The sequence below is a fragment of the Trichoderma evansii genome (genome assembly GCF_050947405.1).
Source record: "Trichoderma evansii strain SZMC 28006 chromosome Unknown GGI43scaffold_2, whole genome shotgun sequence".
Lineage (NCBI taxonomy): Eukaryota > Fungi > Ascomycota > Sordariomycetes > Hypocreales > Hypocreaceae > Trichoderma > Trichoderma evansii.
Genome location: NW_028145204.1, coordinates 1,250,832 through 1,274,098, shown reverse-complemented (window position 1 = coordinate 1,274,098; position 23,267 = coordinate 1,250,832). Strand labels below are relative to the sequence as shown.

The 23,267-nt window shown below is 45.4% G+C and overlaps 6 protein-coding genes across 6 annotated transcripts; 3 read left to right on the top strand and 3 right to left on the bottom strand.

The window, feature by feature from the left end:
* Window positions 1-12: 12 nt before the first annotated feature.
* GGI43DRAFT_393266 (Hsp20/alpha crystallin family protein) lies at window positions 13-1,422 on the bottom strand. The gene has a single exon (XM_083204651.1). The coding sequence runs from the start codon at window positions 1,172-1,174 to the stop codon at window positions 518-520; it is 657 nt and encodes a 218-aa protein (XP_083064943.1). The 5' UTR covers window positions 1,175-1,422; the 3' UTR covers window positions 13-517.
* A 151-nt stretch (window positions 1,423-1,573) lies between these two features.
* Window positions 1,574-4,862, bottom strand: GGI43DRAFT_393264 (uncharacterized protein). Its single transcript, XM_083204650.1, has 3 exons — window positions 3,007-4,862; window positions 2,690-2,940; window positions 1,574-2,630 (listed from the first exon to the last, which is right to left on the bottom strand). Exons 1-3 carry the CDS (start codon window positions 4,467-4,469, stop codon window positions 2,071-2,073), a joined length of 2,274 nt encoding a protein of 757 aa, XP_083064942.1. The 5' UTR covers window positions 4,470-4,862; the 3' UTR covers window positions 1,574-2,070.
* Window positions 4,863-5,834: 972 nt separating this feature from the next.
* GGI43DRAFT_429554 (5'-methylthioadenosine/S-adenosylhomocysteine nucleosidase family protein) lies at window positions 5,835-11,432 on the bottom strand (the record flags this gene model as incomplete). Its single annotated transcript, XM_083209133.1, has 4 exons — window positions 10,249-11,432; window positions 10,100-10,189; window positions 7,974-10,027; window positions 5,835-7,817 (listed from the first exon to the last, which is right to left on the bottom strand). Exons 1-4 carry the CDS (start codon window positions 11,189-11,191, stop codon window positions 5,835-5,837), a joined length of 5,070 nt encoding a protein of 1,689 aa, XP_083064941.1. The 5' UTR covers window positions 11,192-11,432.
* A 3,711-nt stretch (window positions 11,433-15,143) lies between these two features.
* Window positions 15,144-16,457, top strand: GGI43DRAFT_379487 (uncharacterized protein; the record flags this gene model as incomplete). The annotated part of the gene is made up of 1 exon (XM_083202847.1): window positions 15,144-16,457. One exon carries the CDS (start codon window positions 15,144-15,146, stop codon window positions 16,455-16,457), a length of 1,314 nt encoding a protein of 437 aa, XP_083064940.1.
* Window positions 16,458-17,750: 1,293 nt separating this feature from the next.
* On the top strand, window positions 17,751-19,877 carry GGI43DRAFT_150028 (putative ubiquitin-specific protease UBP16). Its single transcript, XM_083199418.1, has one exon. The coding sequence runs from the start codon at window positions 17,938-17,940 to the stop codon at window positions 19,780-19,782; it is 1,845 nt and encodes a 614-aa protein (XP_083064939.1). The 5' UTR covers window positions 17,751-17,937; the 3' UTR covers window positions 19,783-19,877.
* Window positions 19,878-20,927: 1,050 nt separating this feature from the next.
* On the top strand, window positions 20,928-22,979 carry GGI43DRAFT_150072 (uncharacterized protein). The gene is made up of 2 exons (XM_083199420.1): window positions 20,928-22,052; window positions 22,120-22,979. Exons 1-2 carry the CDS (start codon window positions 21,495-21,497, stop codon window positions 22,930-22,932), a joined length of 1,371 nt encoding a protein of 456 aa, XP_083064938.1. The 5' UTR covers window positions 20,928-21,494; the 3' UTR covers window positions 22,933-22,979.
* The last annotated feature ends 288 nt before the right edge of the window (window positions 22,980-23,267 follow it).

Here is a 23,267-nt window from a genome sequence, read left to right as displayed (position 1 = left end):
TTCACGCCAGCGACATGGACCCAAGGTCATGCCGCTGGTCATCCCCTGCGATACCTGTCTCTACATACGTATGCTTCCTATTGATCAACATTTGTTCACAGAGAACATTCAAGGTTCAATCTTACGATTCTGGAATTTATTCATATATTCAATCACTTAGATACGACCTATTAGTTATGCCAATTCATATCTAGAGTCAATTTATACTACAGTAGACGTGCCATTATGGAGATAATATTCGTAATTATTGTATTTTATTAACTATGAGGCTATGAAAATGAAGCATCAAAAGTTCCATTTCATCAACCTTGCCAATGCCCGACTTGCTATCATTTCTGCTACTCTAGTGGAGAAAGGTATATCGGTTAACCAAGCTCAAATTCCAAACGCCCCCGTGCATGCGATTGCCGTTCTTGCAGAAAAAGGAAAGAAAATAGTGAAGTAGCCCAAAATATGCTTGATATTTGGGCAAAAATGGAAGAAATTAAGCAAGCATAATTCTTGAGGGGAATGTGGTTTAGAATACCGCGATACGACGAGGTTCGTGCTTAGCCGCCTTGGGGACCACAACGTTTAGAATGCCGTCTTTGAAGCTGGCGGTCACACCCTCCTGGTTGACGCGAGTAGGAAAATTGAAAGTGCGAGAAAATTCTCCAACACTGCGCTCAGTGAGCCAGTATTTGGCAGTGTCTGCAGGTTTTTGCTTAGTTGGTACAGCCTTGACAACCTCATTTTCGGAGGCAGCAGTGGTTGTATTAGTAGTGGCTCCGTCTTCTGGCTCATCTTCGACGGTAGCTTGATGAGGAGACTTTGGGCGTTCTTCCTCTGCAGACTCGGTAATGGCGCCGCTCATTGAGGCATCCTCTATAACATCGGTAGGAGGAGTACCGGCCGTATACGTGCGCTCAACCTTTCCTCTAATGAGTAGAGATTGAGGATCGGTGAACTCGATGTGGACGTCTTGCTTATTCAAGCCAGGGAGTTCACCGTGTAGCTCGTAAGCCTCTCCCGTTTCGCGGATATCAAATTTGGGCTGCCAGTGTGCGACTGTGCGATGAGTGGTGTGTTGTGCGCCATTGTTTTGGCGTGAGTAGTTGTCAAAATCGTCAAGGAGACGGAAGAGAGGAGTGAAAGAGCTCTCAGGAGTGTAAAGGTTACGCTGGAAGAAGACCATTTTGAATGATTTGGAGAGATAGTTTGTAATTCTTGAGCAGGTGTTGATAGCAGGGATTGAAGAGGAAGAGTTGCCTTTTCTCGTGGTTGTTTGTGTGTGTTGACTGAAGATAAGAATGGTAGAGGTAAGAGGGCTTCAACTAACTTCTTTATACTTGAAATGTCGCAATACAGTATGATTCTCCATTGTTCAAAGATGTAATGAGAACCGACTACCAAGTTCTAGAAGTGGTGATGGATCAGATCGCTGCTTGTAGAAATGGCTGGTCTTGACTGGATTCTTCTAGTGGTTTCCATTCTAGATTAGGTGCCTATTTAGGAAGGTGGGTCTATGCTAAGGCCCGGGAGCTAGTAAGGAAGCGTTTCTCTGTGCTATGCGGGATGTTCAAATTGGCATTATTGGAGATCTACTTGCTTATGACAGCTATGTAATAAGCAAATAGACCTAAAGCACTATATAGGCATCGTAAGATGGCTAATCATAGCAGTCAAAGCTGTAAATATGGCCACGAATATGAATTCAAGTGCAACGACCGTTAAAACTACAGCCCCACCTACCCGTCATCAGATTTGCTATTACGGTGCAAATAGAACTACTAACGCTTTAAGCATATGATAAAACTTATAATGCATATATATTCCTTCAAATAATATCTCATTTGCTCAATCTGGCCACACAAATACTCATCTATGTCTTGTTAACATATCTCTAGTGTATTCTCCACATACTACTGTATGTGGAGCAGAATGCGCTAAACAGTAAAACGCTATCTAATAATGGCGTCTGCGTAAAGAAACGGCGACCTGTAGTAAAATTTCGCCCATGGCCTATGACTTACAACCAATAATGACGATCATATAAAAACACTGTTGAAAGGGTCTTTGTTCAAAATATTCCTAGTTATGCCAAATTGGAAATGAATGTCTGCTATCGCCACAATCAGGCACATCTGCGCCGTAGGACATGTCTCCTAGTAGAGGTGCATCTCCAACATCAAACATATCTCTCTCAAAAAATGTTTCTCCAAAAGGCGCATCGCCACCATTGAATAAATTTCCAGTATATGAAGTATCCACATCATGAGATGAATCCAATGTATGAGACATAGAGTTATCTTGACCGCCAAGTATCGAGGTTGGAACTCTAAAGGGTAAGTCGTTCATGAATTCTTCGGATATCGCCATATACTCCTGATCGGAGCTAAGTGGAAATGGTACATCATCATTTACAGCCATCATGATGTTTGTACCTGATGCGCTGTTGGTCCAATTGATTTCTTGGAAGTTATGCTGCTCTCTTGAAGATATGCCATTCATGCTACGCATCGCTCGTTCAGCGGCATCCCTGATTTGCTGTATCTGTGCGCGAACGTCTGAAGACGAAGAATTGCAAATAAGTTCAATTTCTGCAGCCAAATCTCTCAGTTCTTCGGTACCATAAGATAGCTTATCTTTATCTGCAGCTCTTGTTAGTCAACGGCCAGCTAGTGCCAGCAAGATAACAAACAACACACACATGGGCTAGGGACGCGAGCATCCTCAGGAAATAATATGCGATACATTATTTTCCACTTTTCGGAATCCGGAATCCCCCGCTTCATCGGTGCTCTTAGCTGAGATTTTCGATCCGATGTCATGTATAAAGGCGGCTTTTGCACGGACTGCAACAGATCACAATGATGCTGCAAAGCCGGAGCGCCTTTAAGATCCTTGAAGCATCGTTCGCAGTGATTTTCGGGGAGTATGTGTTTGCGATATACATGTTCTCTAAAAAAAAAAAAAAGGTTAATATCATTTTCTCTCAGTTGGTTCTCGCGAAAGATGTGCACTAACCTGACTCTGTGATACCCGTTCCACGAGCCATGTGCGCATAGTTTCCATCTACCATGCCCAAAGCTTGCATGCATTTTGTCTCTCTGGAAAAATGGACAGGCCAAAAAGGGTTTTAACCCTTTATTTGATGGATTTATTGCAATGTGAGGAGCATTGCCTCTCCCATCTCCAGGTTCATCTTCGTTGCCGTCGTCGCTGTCGTCGCCATAGTCCCTTTTTTGTTGTTTTTTGTTTCTTCCTCGATGGCCATTTTTCCTGGAACGTTTCCGCTTATTTCCACATATACATCGATTACTGCTCCCATTTTCATAAATTTGAACATCTGGGCTATGTGAGTTATGGTCCGTATTGTTTCTTCGATTTGCAGTCCAGGCTATAAACCAAGACATAGTGAACCGTGCAAACTCATTGACTAAATCTGAGCGGGAAACCTGTTCAGCCATGTTATATAAGACAGCTCTTTCATCATCATCTCCAGTAAAAACCGAAGCTGAATTCGTGTTAGTTTTAGAGGAATTCTTGACTGAAAATATCTCGTTTAAAAACGGAGATGAAGAATTAGATGAATAATCCGAAATAGTTGGACTTTCTTCTTGCTGTTCCAAGCGTGGGGAAATGTCAACAGGATGAGCTGCTTCTCGAACGAATTGGTGGGGTAGTAACTGTCTTTCTAGAAAATTCTGATTCAAACGGCTACAACTCCTGCTAAAATTTTCTATAAGGCTTCCCTGAGCAATTTGGGGATCGCTCGAGTTAGTTGTCGGAGACGTAAGAGAGAGATATGGACGATTTGCTGACAGATTGATATTTTTAGGATTATCCTCAAGAGCAGAGCGTTTCAACAACTCGCAAAGAGATTCGCATAAAACTGATTGTCCATTGGGCTCAGTTTCGTAAGTGATTCTAGAATCTGAACTGTTTTGCAATTGAACGGGCTCGGAATTGTCGCTAACAGCCTTGAATATGGCCTCATAAGGAGTCGCAAATTGCTCCAAGTGAGTGTTGATATGATTCAGCCACTGCTCTAGCGCATCAGCTCCAAAAAATTCCATAGAGCATCTTGAATCTGAACACGGTATGCTTTTTGGATTTTGCCATTTTTTATTCGTATATAGTGTCTCAGATGACTTGACATGATGTGGATTATTAGTGGGCGGAACAGAATTTCCATGGGCAGTCTGTATGTGAAATTCCAGCTTGAAGTGGCCAAAATAAGTATGGTATTCCCAAGATAGCTTACTAGGGCCGGTGAAAGAGCAACCAGTACTGAATTGGGGACAGATAAGAGAGGAATTAGCCTCTATAAGAGGCCTGTCAAGCTGCAGGTTTTTTTCTTGCACCAATATGCAGTGAATAATAATAGATGCGCAGCGTTGATCTTCGAATGAACGTTCCACTTCTCGACCCAGCCGAGCATAGGTTCCAGCATCTTCCTGGGGCGTCTGAGCCAGATATCGCTGCATTTGTGATTTGTGGTGTTGGGATGAAAGTAGTTGCTCGTTGGTTTCTTGGCGTTATTGTGAGGCGAATTGGGGAGATTGTTTTAGGTGTAGGAGAATTTGATAAGTTTAAAAGGCAAAAGAAATGATTTTACGGGGATTTCATAACAATTTATGTTGCCTTTGTTGCGCAGCTCTTGCGCATCACAGCCTTGTTCTGAGTAGTGGGTCAAAAGCTCGCGCAACTGCGGAACTGCGCAAATGCAATGCGACTGGAATTACAGTCTATCGAATTGACGTATCATTATTTATCTGCGCGACTTGACCACGTTGACAGAAGATGCTGCCTAGAATCCAGTCGCCTTCGCGATAATTTAGCAGTCAATTGCCGAGTTAAACACGTATGCCCAGCTCCCACACTCATCGAGATGACCTTTATCACAAACAAAAATATCCAACTCGGTTAATTTCGGTTAATTTTTCATAAATAAATCCTTCACAGCCTTATAAAAAGCCCATTATCCATAATGCCGTGTTAAAATAACGGAGAACTGACGCTGCATATTACTTATCATATTGATAGGTACCTTTCTGTGTCATTACCCCTCTCAAATCAATCTCACTTACATGTGCCTAAGTTCCAGTTAAGAGAGCCTTATGCTCTACCAATAGAGGCATCAGCTCTAGCGAAACTGAGCCGAACTGATGCCTCTAATAGTACTTCTTCACATGTTTCCAACTTTGGTAAAACGGGTGCTGCTGGCAAATCTTTAGCGGACAACCTCCGGCGTAATTCCAGCCACCACGAGACCGAAGCCCTGCCTTTACTATGCCTTGGGGAAACAGAGTGAATTAGCGGCGGAGTTACATCTTCTTCGTGGCTTAAAAATACCAGCGTCACTTAATATGTCAATTGAAGAGATTCAATTCGATATCTAGAATGAGAAACACAGAGCGATGCGGTTGCCTTTATTTTGTAGAGAGCATAGCCGTAACGCCTTAAGCTACGTCTAAAATGTTGGGGGCGTAGTAGCTATATCAATGTGTGCTCGACGGGCCACATAAAAATGAAAGGGGAAAAGAGCGGCGGATAACTCAAGCAAATAGAAAGAGACGAAAGAAAGGTGAATGAATCTAGATATAGACAAAAAGAGGAACAAGATTAAAAATAAAGGCAACGCGCGTATAGCAAGAAAACTGTTTTTGAAGAGAACAGAAAGAGCTTGCCACGGCAAGAAGATGCAAACGATTCGCCAGAATTAAATTGTTCTGCATCAGTTCGGAGCAACAAACTTTGTTTGTATTCAACATAGGAGAAGTCTTTGGATTACAGTATTCCCTGTGTGTACAGCGAAATAATGCTTTTGAAATGTATGAAGTTCTTCCCATTTAACTCAGAAATTTCTCCTCATTGAATAATGACTCTATTGTGACCATGTCTCCTGTAGGGGTTCGGCTCAAAGAGCGAGCCTTCCTCCCTTGTTTCTTATCTCGAGTGGGCGGATGCATACAGGAGCTCCGAGAACACGGGTGTATGATCCACGTAAATGAATCAATTCTCTGATTTGCTGTTTCAAGCGAAAGCGTGACTGTGTTGCAGCGAATCGATGTATTATCCATCTTCGCCTCCACCAGGTCCTTGATCCTGCTACCGTTCACCTCTATTCGGTCGAGCTGGCGAATTATCTCCATTATTTCAGCGTAACTCGGCACCTTGGGCTGTAGATCAAGTTTCGGGTTACCCTTGGTAATTTCATCATACTGCTCTTTGTATATCCGGCGCTGCTCTTCAAATTGCCGCTGGCTATCAGCGCTACCCTCTTTCTTGGCGTTGTCGATGAGATAGTCTAGGTAAGTGATTGTCGCGTCATTATACTTAACCATAGCAGTGCTACTAAGATAAGCTCCAAAGCTGGCCAACGAGTGGTTGATAAACTCTTTGCGCTCTCCCAATAGTTCTTTTTTTAACGAGAGAGATTTAATAGCCGCTTCAGCTTTTTCAAGCTTTGTTTTGTTGCTATTGTAAATTTTCAAGATATTTGGGTCATCAACCTTTACTTCTTCAATTGTGAGCTTGTAAGAGATGTGTTGATGCTTATCCCATTCGTGACCGCATTCTATGCATGGCTTGGAAGAATAGTCAAAGGCCTCGCAAGTAGAAATTTCCGGGGCTCCAATTAGCTCATTAGTCGTCTTGATATAACAATGGTCATGGCATATCTGCTTGTATGCAAAGTGCTCTTTGCCAACAGCGTCTTTGCTGACTGTTCTGCACTCATCATCAGTGCAGACGGTGCGCGGACTTGGTAGCATCTTCTTGACAGGTTTTCGGATCGTCATCTTTAGCTTGTATTCAAGCGCGCTATTTGACATGCCAAACTCTTCAATGTGGCTTTTGTGCGTTTCAATTTCTTCTTGGTCTTCATTAGCGATTTTGTTGATCAAGATCATTGGGGTTTTGAGCCCCTCAATGTATAGTCGCGTGTCACTCAAGCTCAACGTTTTCTGGACTTCGTGCGTTACCATCCGCATCGTTTTATTAACCAGGCGTCGCGCCTCTTGAGCAGATTTTTGGAAGCTCTCTTGGAAATTTGATATGTCTTTCATTTCTTTGTTAATAGTCTTATATGCTGCCAAGTATCGAAAGCCTTCCGAGTCAAAGAAGAAAGTGTTGTCGTAATCAACAATGATATCGGTCTTTTTATCTAGTAATAATTTTTGAAGGGGAATTCCAGTATCTCCCAGCGAAAAATTTGTGCTTCGGGAATTTGTGAATCCAAATACAATATTCTGGTTCGTCTCTTTGTGGAGATGAGAAAGTAATTCTGTCATGCAAAAGTTGAATACTTGTCCAAGGCGAGAGAGGTTGGGTTTCATGAGAAATAGAATTGTGCTGATCTTCTCAACTGATTTGAGCGTCTGTAAAATGCCTTTTACATTTTCTTTGTCTTGCTGGAGGCCTCGAGTATCCCCAATACCAGGGGTGTCGATTAGACGGAGGGTCAAGCCATTGATGTGAAGAACGTAAGTCACACAGCTTTGGGTAGCTGACTCTCCATCTAATGAATATTTCTGGGCTTTAGTCTCTTTGCCAACTGTGACAGTAAAAGTTTCCAGTTTCTTATTATTCATTTCAGTGTATTTGAAACTCGAGGGAATAGCCCAGTGTAAGTCGGGAGTCTCCAATGCTTCGTCGAGAGTCTCAAACAGCATGTAATTCATGAATCCGTTGATGAATGTGGATTTTCCGACTCCTGTCTCTCCCAAGATTAAGATGTTGTACTGCTCAAATTCTTGGTAGTCATAAGCCTCAAGAAGCATTTCAGTATCTTCATATATGAGATAGCTAATCCCATGAGATAGATCCAGGCACTTGACCGCTGCATTAGCGGGTTTATATCTGCCACAATTGCAATAGATATATCCATCATATTTCAAGAAAAAAACAGCCTTCTTACAAGTTTGACAGAAACAATCTCCTATTGTAGCGGCTGCGCAAGGACAGCGAATTTTAACGCTGCTTCGTACTGCGTCGAGAGACCTAGCAGGCAATTTTTCCATATCTGTAAGAGCAGCAGCACGAACGAAACATTTCCCAGCGAGGCTCTGTTGTTCTGCCAAAACGTCATTGGTTACGATTTTGCCATTCTCTCGGAGCTCAATGCGCGGGACTCTCAGCTCTTGACTGGCTTCAAAATCGCAATCGACAACATAGACTATTTGCCCAGAATTCTTGACACGAGCGAGCTCCATGAACTTAGTGTACTGGTCTTTCCAGCCAATAGCGTCCATAGAGACATCACTGTAGTAGAGGATGTATATGTCGCTCTCATGCTCACAGTAAGCTATCTCAGCATCAGCAGGATGCATGTACTTGATTCCCATTTCTGTGATCTCGCTTTCAAAAGCCATTTTTGCTACATATTTTGAAACCAAAGACTCGAATTCTTTGATATCGGCTTCCCACTTCGGGTCATTGAGCTTAAGCGTTCTGTTGAAGCTAGGATCTCGCGCGTGAGGAAGATCCTGACAAAGTTCGCTCTTTAGTCTATCTTCCAGGTCACTAAGCCGGGAGATATTTATCTTTGTAGTCTCAATATGCTGTTTTGGAACTGACAGCTCATGCTGTGATAAGTCCCTCAAATAACTATTGAGGCTGGCTCTTGCTGCATAAAGTTTCTCAAAGAGGAATAACACTCGGTTTTGGTACTCTTGACTAATTGTTTGAACAGCCTGTACTTCTCCCTCAAGTTCTCTATTCATGATCTTCGCAAAGTCTTTGATAGAGACTAAATCGTATGTTATACGAATACCATTTCCTGTCCTAGTCCTTTTCATAGTGTCAGGAATCTCCCTAATGAAGTCACAGACGCCGTCAAAATCGGAGATTCGAGCGGACTGTTTATTCGGATCAATATCAGCATTCACCCTAAAAGTCAAGCCTTTGGAGATTTCTTTGAAGGTAGTGTACGTTGTTGTAACCTTTTCGGCTAGAAGTTGGCCTAAATATTCGATTACACGTTCCTGAGAGTCTGATTGTGCTTCTTTGGCTTTTGTATCAGTGATGGAACAAGCTGGAGAGGCGATAGACGTTATGGCAGTCCTAGAACCCCACCAGATTCCTGTGACGACATGAGTGGCCTCTTCTACTTGTAAAACTTCGTCGTCCACTATTTTTTGCAGCTCTTCAATGCTGAGGCCAAGCGTTTCGTGCATAGTAACCTCTTTACAAACGACAGAGGCTTCTTGCACAGCATCGCTCGTTCTCTTTCGAGCAAGGTGGCCTGTACTACCTTTGGACGTGTACGGGCCAGTGCCAGTGAGATAGCTTAGACCCAATTCAGGAGAGAGATCTAGTTGTCCGAATGTTTCCTTTAATGAGCCATATTTCTCAATTTTACACTCTTTGGACAATACTCTGTCTCTGCAGATGTCGTCCGCAGACAGTGGCTCCAAGAATACTGACTGGGGGAGCATTTGGTCTTTGCGTGAGTCGTATAGTGAGCCAATTGTCGCAATTTGGCCAAGCGCCTGACGATATGTTACTTCTGCGGCCAATGTACCAGGTACATGACGAGTTTTGTCCATGGGGCCTTTGTTTTGAGTATGGCCGTTGTCGTTGTTACCATACTCATGGCCCCAACCATACCTATCCTCTCCTCTAAGAGGTCTCTCACGAGAGTATGGCATCGGTGACGGATCACCTCTGTATGGTGGACTCTGTAGCAGCGGTATTTGAAAATTACGGTTCCGTCCAGGCTTAGAGCTGTGAGTGACAAACTCTTGATTGGCCCAACCAATCGCTCCATCTCTGGTGCCGGATGGCTCTTCATATTGAGGAGGAGGGGTACTTGGATCACTATGCAAGTCCCCTACATCGCCCGGCTGTTGTGGCTCCAGAGGAAGCTGAGTTGATGAAAGCCGAGCTGGCGAAATCAGAGCTTCGTTACTACTGCCTGAGTGTTCACGCTGAGAATCATAGTCACCAGCTGAAAGCTTTACACCTTCATCAGCTACTGCCAAGGGGTTTTGTAAACTCTCTGGCTTGTTGACACCTGTGTCTTTGGTCTTCTGAGGACCGGCTATCTCGCAAGAAGCGCAAGGCCATTAGTACTTAATATTTCGCAGTGGCAACCAGCAGGGTAATAACTTACCGGAACCAGAAGAAGTATCTTGAGATTTAGAAAACCAGTATGAGATCCAAGAGTTTAGTGTGCGTTCAATCATCCCGGGAGGGATAAGACCTAAGAAAGAACAAGTTGTTAGCTGCGTGCTCTTTTGCATATACGTATAATAAACTTACTTTTCACAGCCTCCAATTTATCAACCTCACTCACTGGTACGACGTCGAGAAATGTCTTTGCGCAAGCTGCTGCCGCTGCGGCAGCATATTCTTGCCATGCCACATTTGCATGTGAGTCTGCATAATCACTAATGCCTCGGATAACGATGCAAGGAAAGTCGTTCATCAGTCCAGCAGCCTCTGTCTCAATGCATAGAATATTTTCGTTGAATTGACGATAAAGTTTGTCACGCTGCTCAGCACTCTTAATTACTTGGTTGCCTGATGCCACAAGTCCATAGTGCAGTCCATGACGCTGTCTCGAGTCCCTCTTCATCGCCATATTGTCATTGCATTGGCTGCAGTCGCTTCCGCCCACATGCTGGTAGCTCGACTCATAGGCAATGTCCTTGGGCTGGGGCGATTGGTAATACTCTTTGGGTACTTTCTTGCCTAGATATTCCATCATAGCGGCATGTACCTTTATTTGTTCAGCCTCAAATTTGGCGAGAGAGCTCAACAGTAGCTTTGCAGGAGGATTTAAGAATCCTGTCTGGACAAAACCCTTATCTTCTGTTCTGCCCATATCCCATTGAATCACTCCAGGCCGGTCTTCAGCGGGAGCGCTAATAACCACATCTCCAAGGCGGACCTTCTGGGGGATACCGCTACCAATGCCCACCATCAACCCTACTTTAATATTTTGAAAAGTAGATATCATCCTGGCTGCCACTGTTGCAGAACTGGTATTGCCAGTTACTCCCTTCGGTAGACCCGCAATGACCACGTTGTGTTCACCCATCTTTCCAAGAATATAGGCATTGGAGTCGCCCCTTGGCTGTTTAAGATCTGGATGTCTCTCTTCGAGCATATATATTGCGGCTGTGAGCTCTTTTGGCAGCGCACATACCAATCCGACCGTGTAGTCATCACGAGTATGTGGGATAGAGATTGTTTTCTTCATGGCGAATAAACAGGAATTTCTCGTTCTAGCTACAAGAAGCGTTTGCTTGAATAGCCATGAAAAATAGAGAATGAAAGAAAGTTGTTATTCTTTTGAGTGACAGAATATCTTGAAGCTGTTCATAACGAGTTATATAAAAAATACGAATCACTGGGGTGGAATAGGGATAGATAGCACTTTAATCAGGCTGCGGCTCTGCATGTTCCAGAAATGCACTACAACCCAATCCTGCCAGCTGTACATCATCTTCTCACTATCATGTATCTAGACGTTTAAGTTGTTACAAAATTGCCGAGATATGTTCTTGGTTCCCTGGGTTCAGTGCTGTGACGTATAGTAATATCGAAGAGCACCGTTTGCATATGCATGCGCGTTAACCCAATAATGCGGCTGCCCAATTCTCAAGCATAGAAGCGATATGCGGGACCTAATCCCTGCATTTAAAGAGCCTCACGACGTGGCATGGTCACATTTCTAAGTGCCTGTATATCTGCCGGAGACTATAGCCCGCTGGTTATCATAAACGTCTTAAAATATAATTAAGGTAGTGAAAAAAGTTTAGCCTTGTACAAGAAATTACAATGGAATAAAAATATATTTATCCAAATTGAATTGAGTTTTAGGCTCCAAATGCATGCATGACCTCTTGATAAAGCCCTATCTCATGCTGCCACGACATGTCAGTGCGGAATAGAGGCTCTCTACGCCGTCACAAGAGGTATTAAACTACAGGCATATCATGCATATAAAATTTCAGCTACATAGGTATGCGAAATACGTCATATATTTTGGTACCAGAACATGGTTTACATCATTGCTACTAAGATGCAACCGGTCGTAAAAATTTGTGTTGCTTGTTTGAGCGACGAGGCTCTATCAACAGAGCACAATACAATGATGTCCGTCTTTCCAAAAGTAATTTTCGATAGAAGGCTACATATGACCTTATAAGATACATCAATCCATCCAAGTTCAATTTCTTTATCTTGTTACGACTCCGGAGTTGCCATCCCTACATGTTCTCTAATCTAAATTTTCCCAAGCGAGTGCCATCACAACACGAAATAATTAAGTTTGCTACATGTTCACGTTAATATAATTACAATAAGATGTTCAATCTTCAAACAATTGAGCCTAGACATGTGCCTTTTCGCCGATTCAGCGGAGAATTCAGTTCCGGTAACGGATCCGGTTTCTTTACCATGTCCGACTTCCGACTGAGATATGATGCCCAACAAGCTTCTCCAGCTATTATCCATGGTAATTAGCACCTAATCTTCATCCATGTAAGCAACGACAGGCCAACATCACCAATTACCACTCTGACAGCCGCCTTGTTGTTGAGCTTGGACCGATGAAGAAAGCTAGGAATTAAGTTTATCAATTCACAGAAATCACTTCATTCACAGCTATCAAAATGAATTGGATGATGTGTAGTACTTTTATTTGTATATCATGCCCCTGTATTATCACTCAGTTGTAAGTTTATTATGTTTGTAAAATGCAGCTGGAAACTGAATTATATTGGCTGCAAGTTCAAATATTGGGTACGCATGTCGGCCTGACAGCCGCGTTAGGCGGAGATGTTCCAAAGTTCTAGGGCGGATTTAGTTCATGCAGGAAGCACCCTTCCATAATCTAAATGGGTGTGAGATGACGCTTGATAGTCGGGTGACCACAAATGAACACCTGATATTCAAAGATTTAGATATTCTCTCTTATTCTTGTTGGGCATAACATTTTATGTCATAGTGCAGAATATGTCGGGCTTACCTAGGTAGCTATGGTCGTCCCGATAAGTTCTGGCATTGTACATCGTCTTTTCTTTTCCTTTCTTTCGCTTGATTTTTTCACATAATTGAGTTGTGGTCCCTAGATCACTCATGCTATATCTTATTTCTGCTCGGAGAGACTCGTTCTCAACCATGCAGTGATGTAAATTTCCTGAGAGATCGGGTCAACAAACTTCGCTGCTCTTGTACTGCAAATTCACGTGTTGAACCCTCTGTATACGTCTTTCCTACAAAGGGATATTTCGTATAATTGGCTCTCCAATTGCATACATTCACTTTCGCTGGATGCAAGTTTGATTCACTCAAATCTCAGCTGCGGACATGAAGAAAATCCGAATGTAGTCAAAAAGTGACTTAGAGTGCCACTAGCATGAGCGCTACCTTCAAGAAGAGTATTATGTGACAAGATGAGAATACATGTACCATATTAAGCTCAAACTTGGCCAAAGCATAGACTCAAATTGTTGGCTGCACAGCGATCAGTATTTTTAGACCAAACTAAATGTCGTTCATACTTTTCGATTATTCGTAACTGCCTATTTCTCCGGTTAAAATGGCCCGTATGATACACTTCCTGGAAAGGCAACAGTGCTGCACTGTATTCCATTGCTACTCTGTGGGGTCCAGCTGCTTATCAACATGTACTATCCAGGCCTCAGGTTTAAAACCACACAGCATTAAAAGCTTAGAGATGCGAATATTCAGCGTAGTTGTATAATTTTTTTGTGGTTTTTTCATAGCTGACATAGCGAGACAGGCTGGAAGAGCTTTGTTGAATGTATGTATTGAAGAAGCTAATGATTGAGTATGTGAGCCTTCTCTTTCACATGATTTGTCCTATGATATGACTTCATCTGTTTCTTTTACGCGCTACGACTAAAAGGCATGTGGAGTTGATAACCCGAGGACATTCAGACGTGCCAAAAGAGCGCTATAATATAGCGTAAAATCACTATGATGGAGCTAATAGAGGGCTGTATTTGAGCGAACGGAGCATATACACGCCGATTTAGTACGTCCAGTCCCTCCTCTGGCGGGGCGCTATCGCTGCAATAGGAAGCTGAGCAGTCTCTACAGATAGGATCACTTGATGACATATTTGCACCAAAGATTAAATTTAGAGTTATAATCATAATTCCTCTTCTAAGAGAAACAAACCCCGCGCTAGGCAGCTCACAACCGCGGTACTCGGTGGCTACGGTAGGCAGCATGCACCACTCCATGTTTCAGTTTCGCCCTCTTGGGACAGAGAATCGGAGCATCTTACGGAACAGGACAAGAAACCATGCCCTTTTGCAACGGCTTCGTAACTGTTTAAGAGAATTCCTTGTTATCTATCGGTAGTGAATGCAGATTTGATCCAGTAGACGAGCTCTCCGGCTCTGCCACGATCGAGAGCGCACTGCCGTGAGGCTGTGGGCTAGTGACCTTCTTAATCTGGTAGGGATAATCCGTTATCTACATCATGCACAAAAATTCCTTGCAGTTGATTCACTTAGGACACAGACCGACCGCCGATATTGCAATCACAAGTACGGAGCAGCTAGGCCAATGTAGGTCATCTATGTACTCAATACAGCATCGTTATACAACATATGGGAGTCAATCATCAATCGTGCTGTTAGGGCTAGAAGAATTGTGAAAGAAGTAGTACAGCAGATAGTAAATATCGCCGCTTAGATGACCGGCTTTGTCATTATCAGATTCTCTGTCCGTCAGATTATATTTAGATAATTACATAGCCACTGGCCCACTCTGTTATTTGTACACTCTCCCTTGCCTGTACTCCGCGTTATGAGTGTAAAGGCCCGACGTGGGGCACTGGCACTTTTGTCTCTCTTATAACGGTGAGAGCCAAGCGACCGACTCGAATGCAACTCTAGTTAATATTTATCCTCAACCCTCAGAATAAAAAGGCTACCTTCTTTTGGAAGCTCAACTAAGGCTTCCCGCTCGACTATCTCCAGCTTCCGGATGTAGGCGGATTGCCGCATGGTTTCGACGTAACACTGCTATTATTCCCCAATAACGTGCGACGATCCGGGATCGCATCATATCCTTGAGCTCTATTAAAGAGAGACTTTCTCTAACAGAATCTGGAAACACCTCTATTTCTTTACTCATTCTTCTTTACACAAAGCAACAGCATATAAAGGAAAATGAAGGCAACTCTTCCCTGGGCGCTTCTCGCGCTCACCCAAGCAACGTCGGGATGTCTTCTTCCTCATGAGCGAGATGAAACTGTGATGAAGCCAATCGTCCGCCGCCAGGGCAGCAATGGAACTCCAATTGGATCAGGCGACAGATTTAATGGTGGCTCAACAGCACCAAGAGGGCTAGGCACTCAGTCGTCATCTACTTCTTTTAGCACCCTTCTCAACGTCAATGAGGTCAAGAGTGGCCTACAAGGCCTCGTAAACACTTACGGAATCCAAACATTCAATGCTCCGTATAAGACGGCCCAGGGAGCCACTGTTATTGGAGCCCAAATTGGCGGAAATGGTTCTTGTTCCAATTCCTATCGCACATACATTAATGGCAATATCCATGCTCGAGAGCGTGGGTCTATGGACAGCGTGCTCTACTTCGCTGCCGATCTGCTGTATGCCAACAAGAATAACGTTGGTCTCACATACGGATCCAAGTCGTACACCAATGCTCAGGTGAAAACGGCCCTGAACACAGGACTGGTCATCGTTCCACTTAGCAATCCCGATGGAGTGGCATATGACCAGTCAACCAACAGCTGCTGGCGAAAGAACCGCAACTCCAACTCGGGAGGAGTCGATCTGAACCGCAACTTCGATTTCCTTTGGGACTTCACCCACCTGTTCTCCTCTTCAGTGCAGTCAAGCGTCGCCTCAACGTCTCCTAGCTCTGAGACTTACCACGGAACCAGTGCTTTCTCTGAGGCCGAGACCAAGAACATCAAGTGGGTGTTTGACACATACTCCAAGATCCGTTGGTTTGTCGACCTTCATTCTTATGCAGGTGATGTGCTATGGAACTGGGGGAGCGATGAAAACCAGTCCAAGTACACGTACATGAACTTCCTCAACAGCTCTTACAGCAGCACCCGTGGCATTCTCACAGACACTCCTGGTTCCGGTAAAGGCTACGGAGAATATATTCCTCAGGCTGACCTCGACGATAAAATCAGCGCAGCTAACCGCATTGCTTCTGGATTGACCGGAGGCGGTGGCAAGACCTATGACGCCTTCCAGTCATCCTACCTGTATCCCACGTCGGGTGCCAGCGACGATTATGCTTACTCGCGACACTTTGCCGACCCTAGCAAGAATCTTGTTCACTCATACACAGTGGAGTTTGGCTTCGCCAACAATGCCGCGTCTTGCCCATTCTACCCAACAGTCTCTCAGTATAACTCCAACCTCCGTGCAACCGGTGCTGGCTTCATGGAGTTCTTGTTGGCAGCTAGCGATCTTGGACTTGGAGATGCAACGACTTGTTAAGTAGTGGATAGATAGTCAATTACAAAAAGCTATACCAAAGACTATGGGCCACATGCCTTTTATTTTATATGAACATAGCCAAGCGAAATTTCAGTTATCTCGAGTGATCGTCGCTAGCATTGTAAACCATGATATCATTCGAACAATACGACTATTGCAGGTATTCTTGCTTGGCTTAAAGCTAAACATATCCAAGCACGTCTAAAAAGAGTCAGATCTACATATGCTCTTCTAACTCGTGAACTCGTGAACTCGCATGCAAGGAAATGAGCGTCTCTTACTTACATTTATTCTCAAAGTCTCAATTTTTGCAATAATTTAATGCCCTTGGCTATATAAAATTTAGAATAAAGTAAGAATTTGTCGCGGCAATGGTAGACAACCAATGCTTATTCTTTTTGATAAGCAGGTAACAGATAAAACCAACATCTCAAGGTTATCCTTAGGTAAAGCAGCTGCATACACATATTGGCACATGTATATTACAGACATTGCCTACTGAATCAACAAAGCAGAATCTATCAAAGACGAAATATATTAAGCTACGCAGCTCCTGAATTATTATTACATCTCTAATTCCGCATCTCCTCCGTGTTCTTCCAGGGTAAATACATGCATGTATCATCTTTACCCCGACTTCGGCCCAACTGCGGCTCGGCGCTGGGGGTCCTTAAAGTCCGGCTAACGTCGCACGCCTCATAGCCTAATCGGCGCTGCGCTCCTTTAGCCCAGGCACAAACGCACTCACAAACCACCCTGCCGGACCCGAAAATCGGGACCCAGACGCTTCGGGGAGACGAAGACCAAGAGAGCAAAGAGAGGCCCCCGTTGCTGCTGGATCTGGAAATATCCACTGCCGTTGAGCCAGGGCCTGCAGCTGATACGAAGGGCTCCTTGCCGAATCCGAACACGCGAAAAGAGACAAGAGAGACTCAACCTCTTTCGCTTCACGGCTGACATGACAGACACAATGCGGGAGGTGACAGACGCCACGGAACACTCGTCGAGGCAACGCTAAGAATCTGGGGCTCCCCGCCGTCAGCCTCCGGTTCGTTCGAGATCGCGCATTACAGATAGCGGAGTCGGTCTCCTGTGCGTGCCACATAATATTGCGGACCGCTTCGCACAAGTATCTCGTACTGGGACTAGTCGACGCAGCCAATCTGTATCCAGACAGCCTCTGACTCTGGATTCGCCGGCCTTGTGTGACGAGCCGCTTATTTTTGCTCTTCTACACACTCAAAAGTCGTCCTGCAATGCCGTCACCACCAGCCACGTCTGCCACCGCCGTCTGACGCTCGAACGCAAGCCGAGCCCGAATCTCAGTCTGCCCTGTGCGGCCGAAGCCGGGTTCTGTTTTTTGTTCCATTTTCTTGGCTGACTCTGCCGTCTCCCTCTCGATCTCGGACATCCGCGACTCCGCACCTTCGTGCCCGCGACCCGAGGCTTCCGCCAGTGAGATCCTCATCAAACTTCAGCCATGCCCGATAAAACGACGTCGGTTGTTTCCTACGCCGCCGGAGCGTCCCTCGCCGCAGCCGCTCTCATCTACGTCTTCGGTCCAACCTTCACCATCGATCACGACACCACCAGCTCGCGCAAGAAAACCATTGTCGGCCTGCGCAACCAGGCCAATGACTGCTTCATCAACTCGGTGCTGCAGGCCTTGGCCGGTCTGGGCGAGCTGCGCGTCTACCTGATCCGCGAGACACACCGTCGCCGCATCGAAGACCCGGCCGTGTACGCAAACCTGGTGCAGCCCCTGGATGGGACACAACTTGCGCAGTGGAAGCTGCAGGGTCTTCAGGATGGACTGGTAACACATGGGCTAAAGGAGATGCTGGATGCGCTTAACGAGCGGCCCATTTCGAAAAAGGCCATCTCGCCCTTCCCGTTTGTCAAGGTGCTGGAGATAGCCTTCAAGCAGCGCATCAGCAGACAGCAGCAGGACGCGCAAGAGTTTTTGCAGATTGTAGCAGAAAGACTTAAAGACGAATATCATGCCGGCGAGCGGGCACGGCTGCATGCCCGCAACTTAGGCCTGATGGCAGCAGCCGATTCGAACTCCAAGGATGGTAATGAGACTGACAGGTCAGAGGATGCTGCCGACAGCGCTGCCGATAGCACTACCGGAATCGCAATCAATATCGACCTGGCAGAAGTCCAGAGGGCAGTTCGCGAGATTCGGGCCCCGCCAGAGCTCGAGGAAGGATTTCCCTTGGAAGGAAAATACGAGTCGCATATTCAGTGCCAGACTTGTGGCTACACCACCAAGCCAAGAGAAGAGACTTTCTGTACTCTGACACTGGCAGTTCCGCAAGTGTCGTCAACATCATTGAACGCTTGCTTTGACGGTATATTCAAGACGGAGTACATCGACGACTTCAAATGCGAAATGTGTCGGCTAGTACAGACCAAGACCAACCTCGAACACGAGATGACCAAATCGACGTCCGAGAGTTTCAGAGCTCTGGCCCAAGAAAATATCGAAAGGCTTCAGATGGCTATAGACACAGACCCCGAACGGCCGCCCGAAGACGTGGAACTCGGCGATATTCGGTATGCGCCGAAGAGAAAGATTGCCAAGACGACACGCATGTCTACATTTCCCAGCATCTTGGCCATTCACTTATCTCGATCAATTTATGGCGTTGGTCAGGTCACGCAGAAAAACTCGGCCAAGGTGTCGTTTCCTGAGCGATTGCCTCTGGGAAGTGTTGCTGAACAGCGCAAGTATAAGCTACTTGGCCTCGTAACACATAAGGGAGGCCATAATAGCGGCCACTACGAAGCATTTCGACGGCAAAATACACCATCTCCTTATGCAAACATCAATACGTTTCAAAAATCTGAAATTTATAGCAAGACACCGACGCCTCTTTCCACGCCACAGATTTCAGCCCGTCAAGCCGACAGCCCTTCCATCTCGACTCCGGATCTGTTATCACCATCATCAGATACGAACTCATCTACGCCGTCATTAGAATCTTCTGGGCGTCCTCCGCGGAGCGTTCCCGCTGATCTCCCGAATCCCATGATCAGCAGCAAAGACCGAGACGGCGAGACTAGCAGCCTTCGATCTGTAGCCGCATCTACCAAGTCAGCGCTGTCTAAGCTCGCACCGCCCAGGTCAAGCCTTAATGGAACTTCATCCCCTGGCGGCCTGGCCGTTGCCAAGCCTCAATCTCGACCTAAGAAGCGAAAGCTTGCGGATAAGTGGTGGCGTGTAAGCGATGAAAAAGTGCGCGAGGCTAAGACAAGCGAAGTCTTGGGCATGCAGAAAGAGGTCTATCTGCTATTCTACGAGCTGGAGACTGAGCAATGAAGAACGATTTGTCCCAGTGAACTGATTGAATCATGATTACAGCATGCTGTCACATGCAACTGTCACATGCAATTTTGACTGCGTTTGTCGAAGCAGTATCCGTGATTTTAGCATCTTGCTCCTTTTTCTTTCATTCTATTTGCCTTCATGCATTGTACGGCGTTTTTCTTTCAATTTCGGGGGTTTGTACTACTGTAGAAAGTCGTAAAAGGAGACTAAAAAAAAAAAAAAGAACATATTTGGACTAGAACTGGCTGGGTTTGCTTGGCCGAGGAACTTATGTTGGACATATGAAATAGAGGAAGGAGAGAGAAGGGGAGTATTATTACTTGGGAAATAGTCGAATGAAAAGGGGTGGATATTCACATGAAAAGAAGAGCATTGTAAGAAAGTACAGGTACTTGTATGATAAGTAGCATCTAAAAAAAAGCGTTGCTTTGAGTATATTGGTGTAGATTTGGGTATTTTAATATTGGTCTGTGCCATTTAATTAGATGAGATTGCCCGTGACAGACGACATAATTTCCCCGACGAGGCGAGACGAAATGTGGCTAGCTTCGCTCTCCATCATTCTAGAAGAAATCAAGTGTAATTTAAATATGGGTCTAATAAAAAGAGAAGCTCTTTTTTTAGCAATGCAATTTTTGTGATGATCGAGTCTTTATATAGAAATGACCTTCGTCATGCTTCTTCATTTCGCGGATGTCGGATAACTCGTCTGCATTTCTCATGTAGGACCAATTAAGCTTAATTGCAGCAAGAATCCCAGTCAACTTTTAATCCCCATTCTGTGAGTCAGCAATTTTCCTTTTTTTTCAGGCTAATTGAGCTTTGCTTCGCTGTGAGTTGCCCGCAACGCTTGTGTTGTCATGCTTACTTTGGTGGATCTTTTCCGTGAGAAGTTGAACAAGAATGGTCTTTGCTTGCAGGCTCCCATATGATTACACTAATTTGTACCAAGTTCGGTTAGCAAAGCTTTGAGCTCTCACCGTAGCGAATATGTATTATTTGGCTTATGCTGTAAACTAGGTAGTTTGATAAAAATAAAACCTTCGTATAGAAGACATAACGGTGTGCTTGAAACTTACAGCCACAAACACGCGTCACTGATCGTCGATCATTGCACTAGTAACTGACACGACAGTTTAGCCCCCTTTGAGGGAGTTTCACGCTTGACAACACAAAGTGGATACAATAACTGTAACGGCCCGTGAGAATAAAACGATAACAGAGGGAAAAAGACCCGCGGAGAAGTCTCTCTTATCTATGTAGTAATAGGGCCATATGTTTACTGATCTGCACAAGGTCTATGGAGATTTTTTGTGAGCGGGTTTGAGGCGGCTTTAAAGACGGGGCATGCGTGTAGCCACTGATCCTAGCTTTATATGCAGATCTTGGGATACTATTACCACTTTCAGAGCAATGATGACGGGGAGAGAGAAAAAAAAAAGCCCCTGAAAGCTATGAATGGTATGGCACTTGACATAGCCACTTTTGTCGGCGGAGCTGATATACTGATACTACTTATTTTCTTTGTTCTGTTAATGATGATCCAATGATAATTTCACATCTCTTTATCTGTTTCCTGAGGTGGTAAACGCTGCTGGCTTTGCGTTGTGGTAGAAAGTCGATTGCCTTATAAGTCAGCATCATCTCGGAAACACCAAAAGAGCTCCATCTGCGTGCTGTTTCAGTCAGATTCCCGGGCCGCCATGATCCTTATGCCACGACATGCTCGCCGACGGTTCATTCTCTTGTTCGCTAGTCTCTACATCACTCTCAGCGCCACTTACCTCCTGCTGTCTCCCAGCTCTCCGATCAAGCTGTCTATCAACTTCAATACTTCTCGATTTTTGAATTCACTCCGTGCGTCAATCACGAACCGAGACGCATGGCTGGACCAGCGTCCTATACCCTACCCATTAAGCCTACGCGAGGATGTCGGCTATATCGTCAAAACAGGCTATGGCACACGACACCGGGTACCTGCACTGATCAACGCTTTCTCTCACAGCGGTGACATATTAGGCCAAGAAAACAGCAACTTCATAGTGGTTGGTGATTGGACAGCGACGAATGAGACGGTTAATGGGTCGCCTAGCGTGCACAATGTTGTGAATTTGATGATGGAGACCAAAGTTGGCCCGTCACTACAAGACCATCCCCGCTTCGGGAAGTACCGCTCTCTCCAAGAAGCCATAGACTCCGCCGACGAGGAAAAGGCGAGTGAGCTTGGACAAAGTTTTGGGTGGGAGTTGGACGCCTTGAAGGTAGTTTATGGGGAAAACCCCCCTTCCCCCCTCTATTCGTTATACTGCTAACATCTAAGCGGTCAAGTTTATAATAGGCATGGAGTTGGCTTACAAAAAGATGCCCAATAAGAAATGGTACATTATTCTTGACGACGATACCTTCTTGATTGGACCGTCATTGTATCTTCTCCTGAGCCACTTGGATCCCGCCAGGCCATGGTACATAGGTAATGCGGTAGGCGATTACAAAACTCGATTTGCACATGGAGGGTCTGGTATCTTGCTCTCAGGAGACGCAGTTCGGCGATTATTCGATCGCCCCGACATCGTCGCCCAGTCATATATCAACTCGCTCGACGAGACATGGGGTGACCGACTGGTAGGGTTGACGCTGATCAAACTGGGGATATATCTCGACGAGCGGTATAGCCACCATTTCAACGGTGAGCCTCCCGAGATGGCCCGAGTTCTGGGAGACCGCCTGTGCTCGCCCCTCGTATCCCTCCATGGTCTCCGCAAGCCAGGGGCCATGGAAAATATCGGCCATGTACTCTCCAAGAGGAAGCAGCCCGTGGTCTGGGGTGAGCTGTGGCAGCTATTTGCCAACACTTCACTTCAGAAAGCTGGCAGCGAACCGGTACGTCAGATGCGGGACTACGTGGGGCCGACGGGCGACGAAACCACGGAATGGGACGAGATCGTATCGGCAGACGCGTGCCGCCTCAAGTGCCGGAATAGGAAGAGTTGCCTGGCGTGGACTTATGATAGAGAGACACGGGCATGCCGCGCCAGTCCTTGGATGGTCATTGGAGACAATAGCACAGAGATGAGAGAGTCAGGGCTCGATTGGCAGGCGGTGGAGCCCCTGCTGCAACAATGCGGTCGAGAATCCATGTAAGTCGGCTACCGTGTGGTCTTGGGGCCTTGGCTTCCTGCAGACGGATGAACGTCTCCCAATGGGATGCGATCCTATAGGACAGTTTATGAGACATCATCTATACAATGCATCTATGTAATAACACGGTCGTACTTGTACAGAGAGATACGTACTGTGTAGCACTGGTTTACCTTTGCTCGTAGTAGGGCTACGGAGTATTTGCTGTACTGAAACTGCTTCGTATTATACCATATCGAAAAACTGCCTGCATGTGATATGATACTACTGCGTGGCCATGTTCAGCACGGGCACACAGAATGCATGCCTGCAGGTAACCTGTAGCATTCTCCGCACTT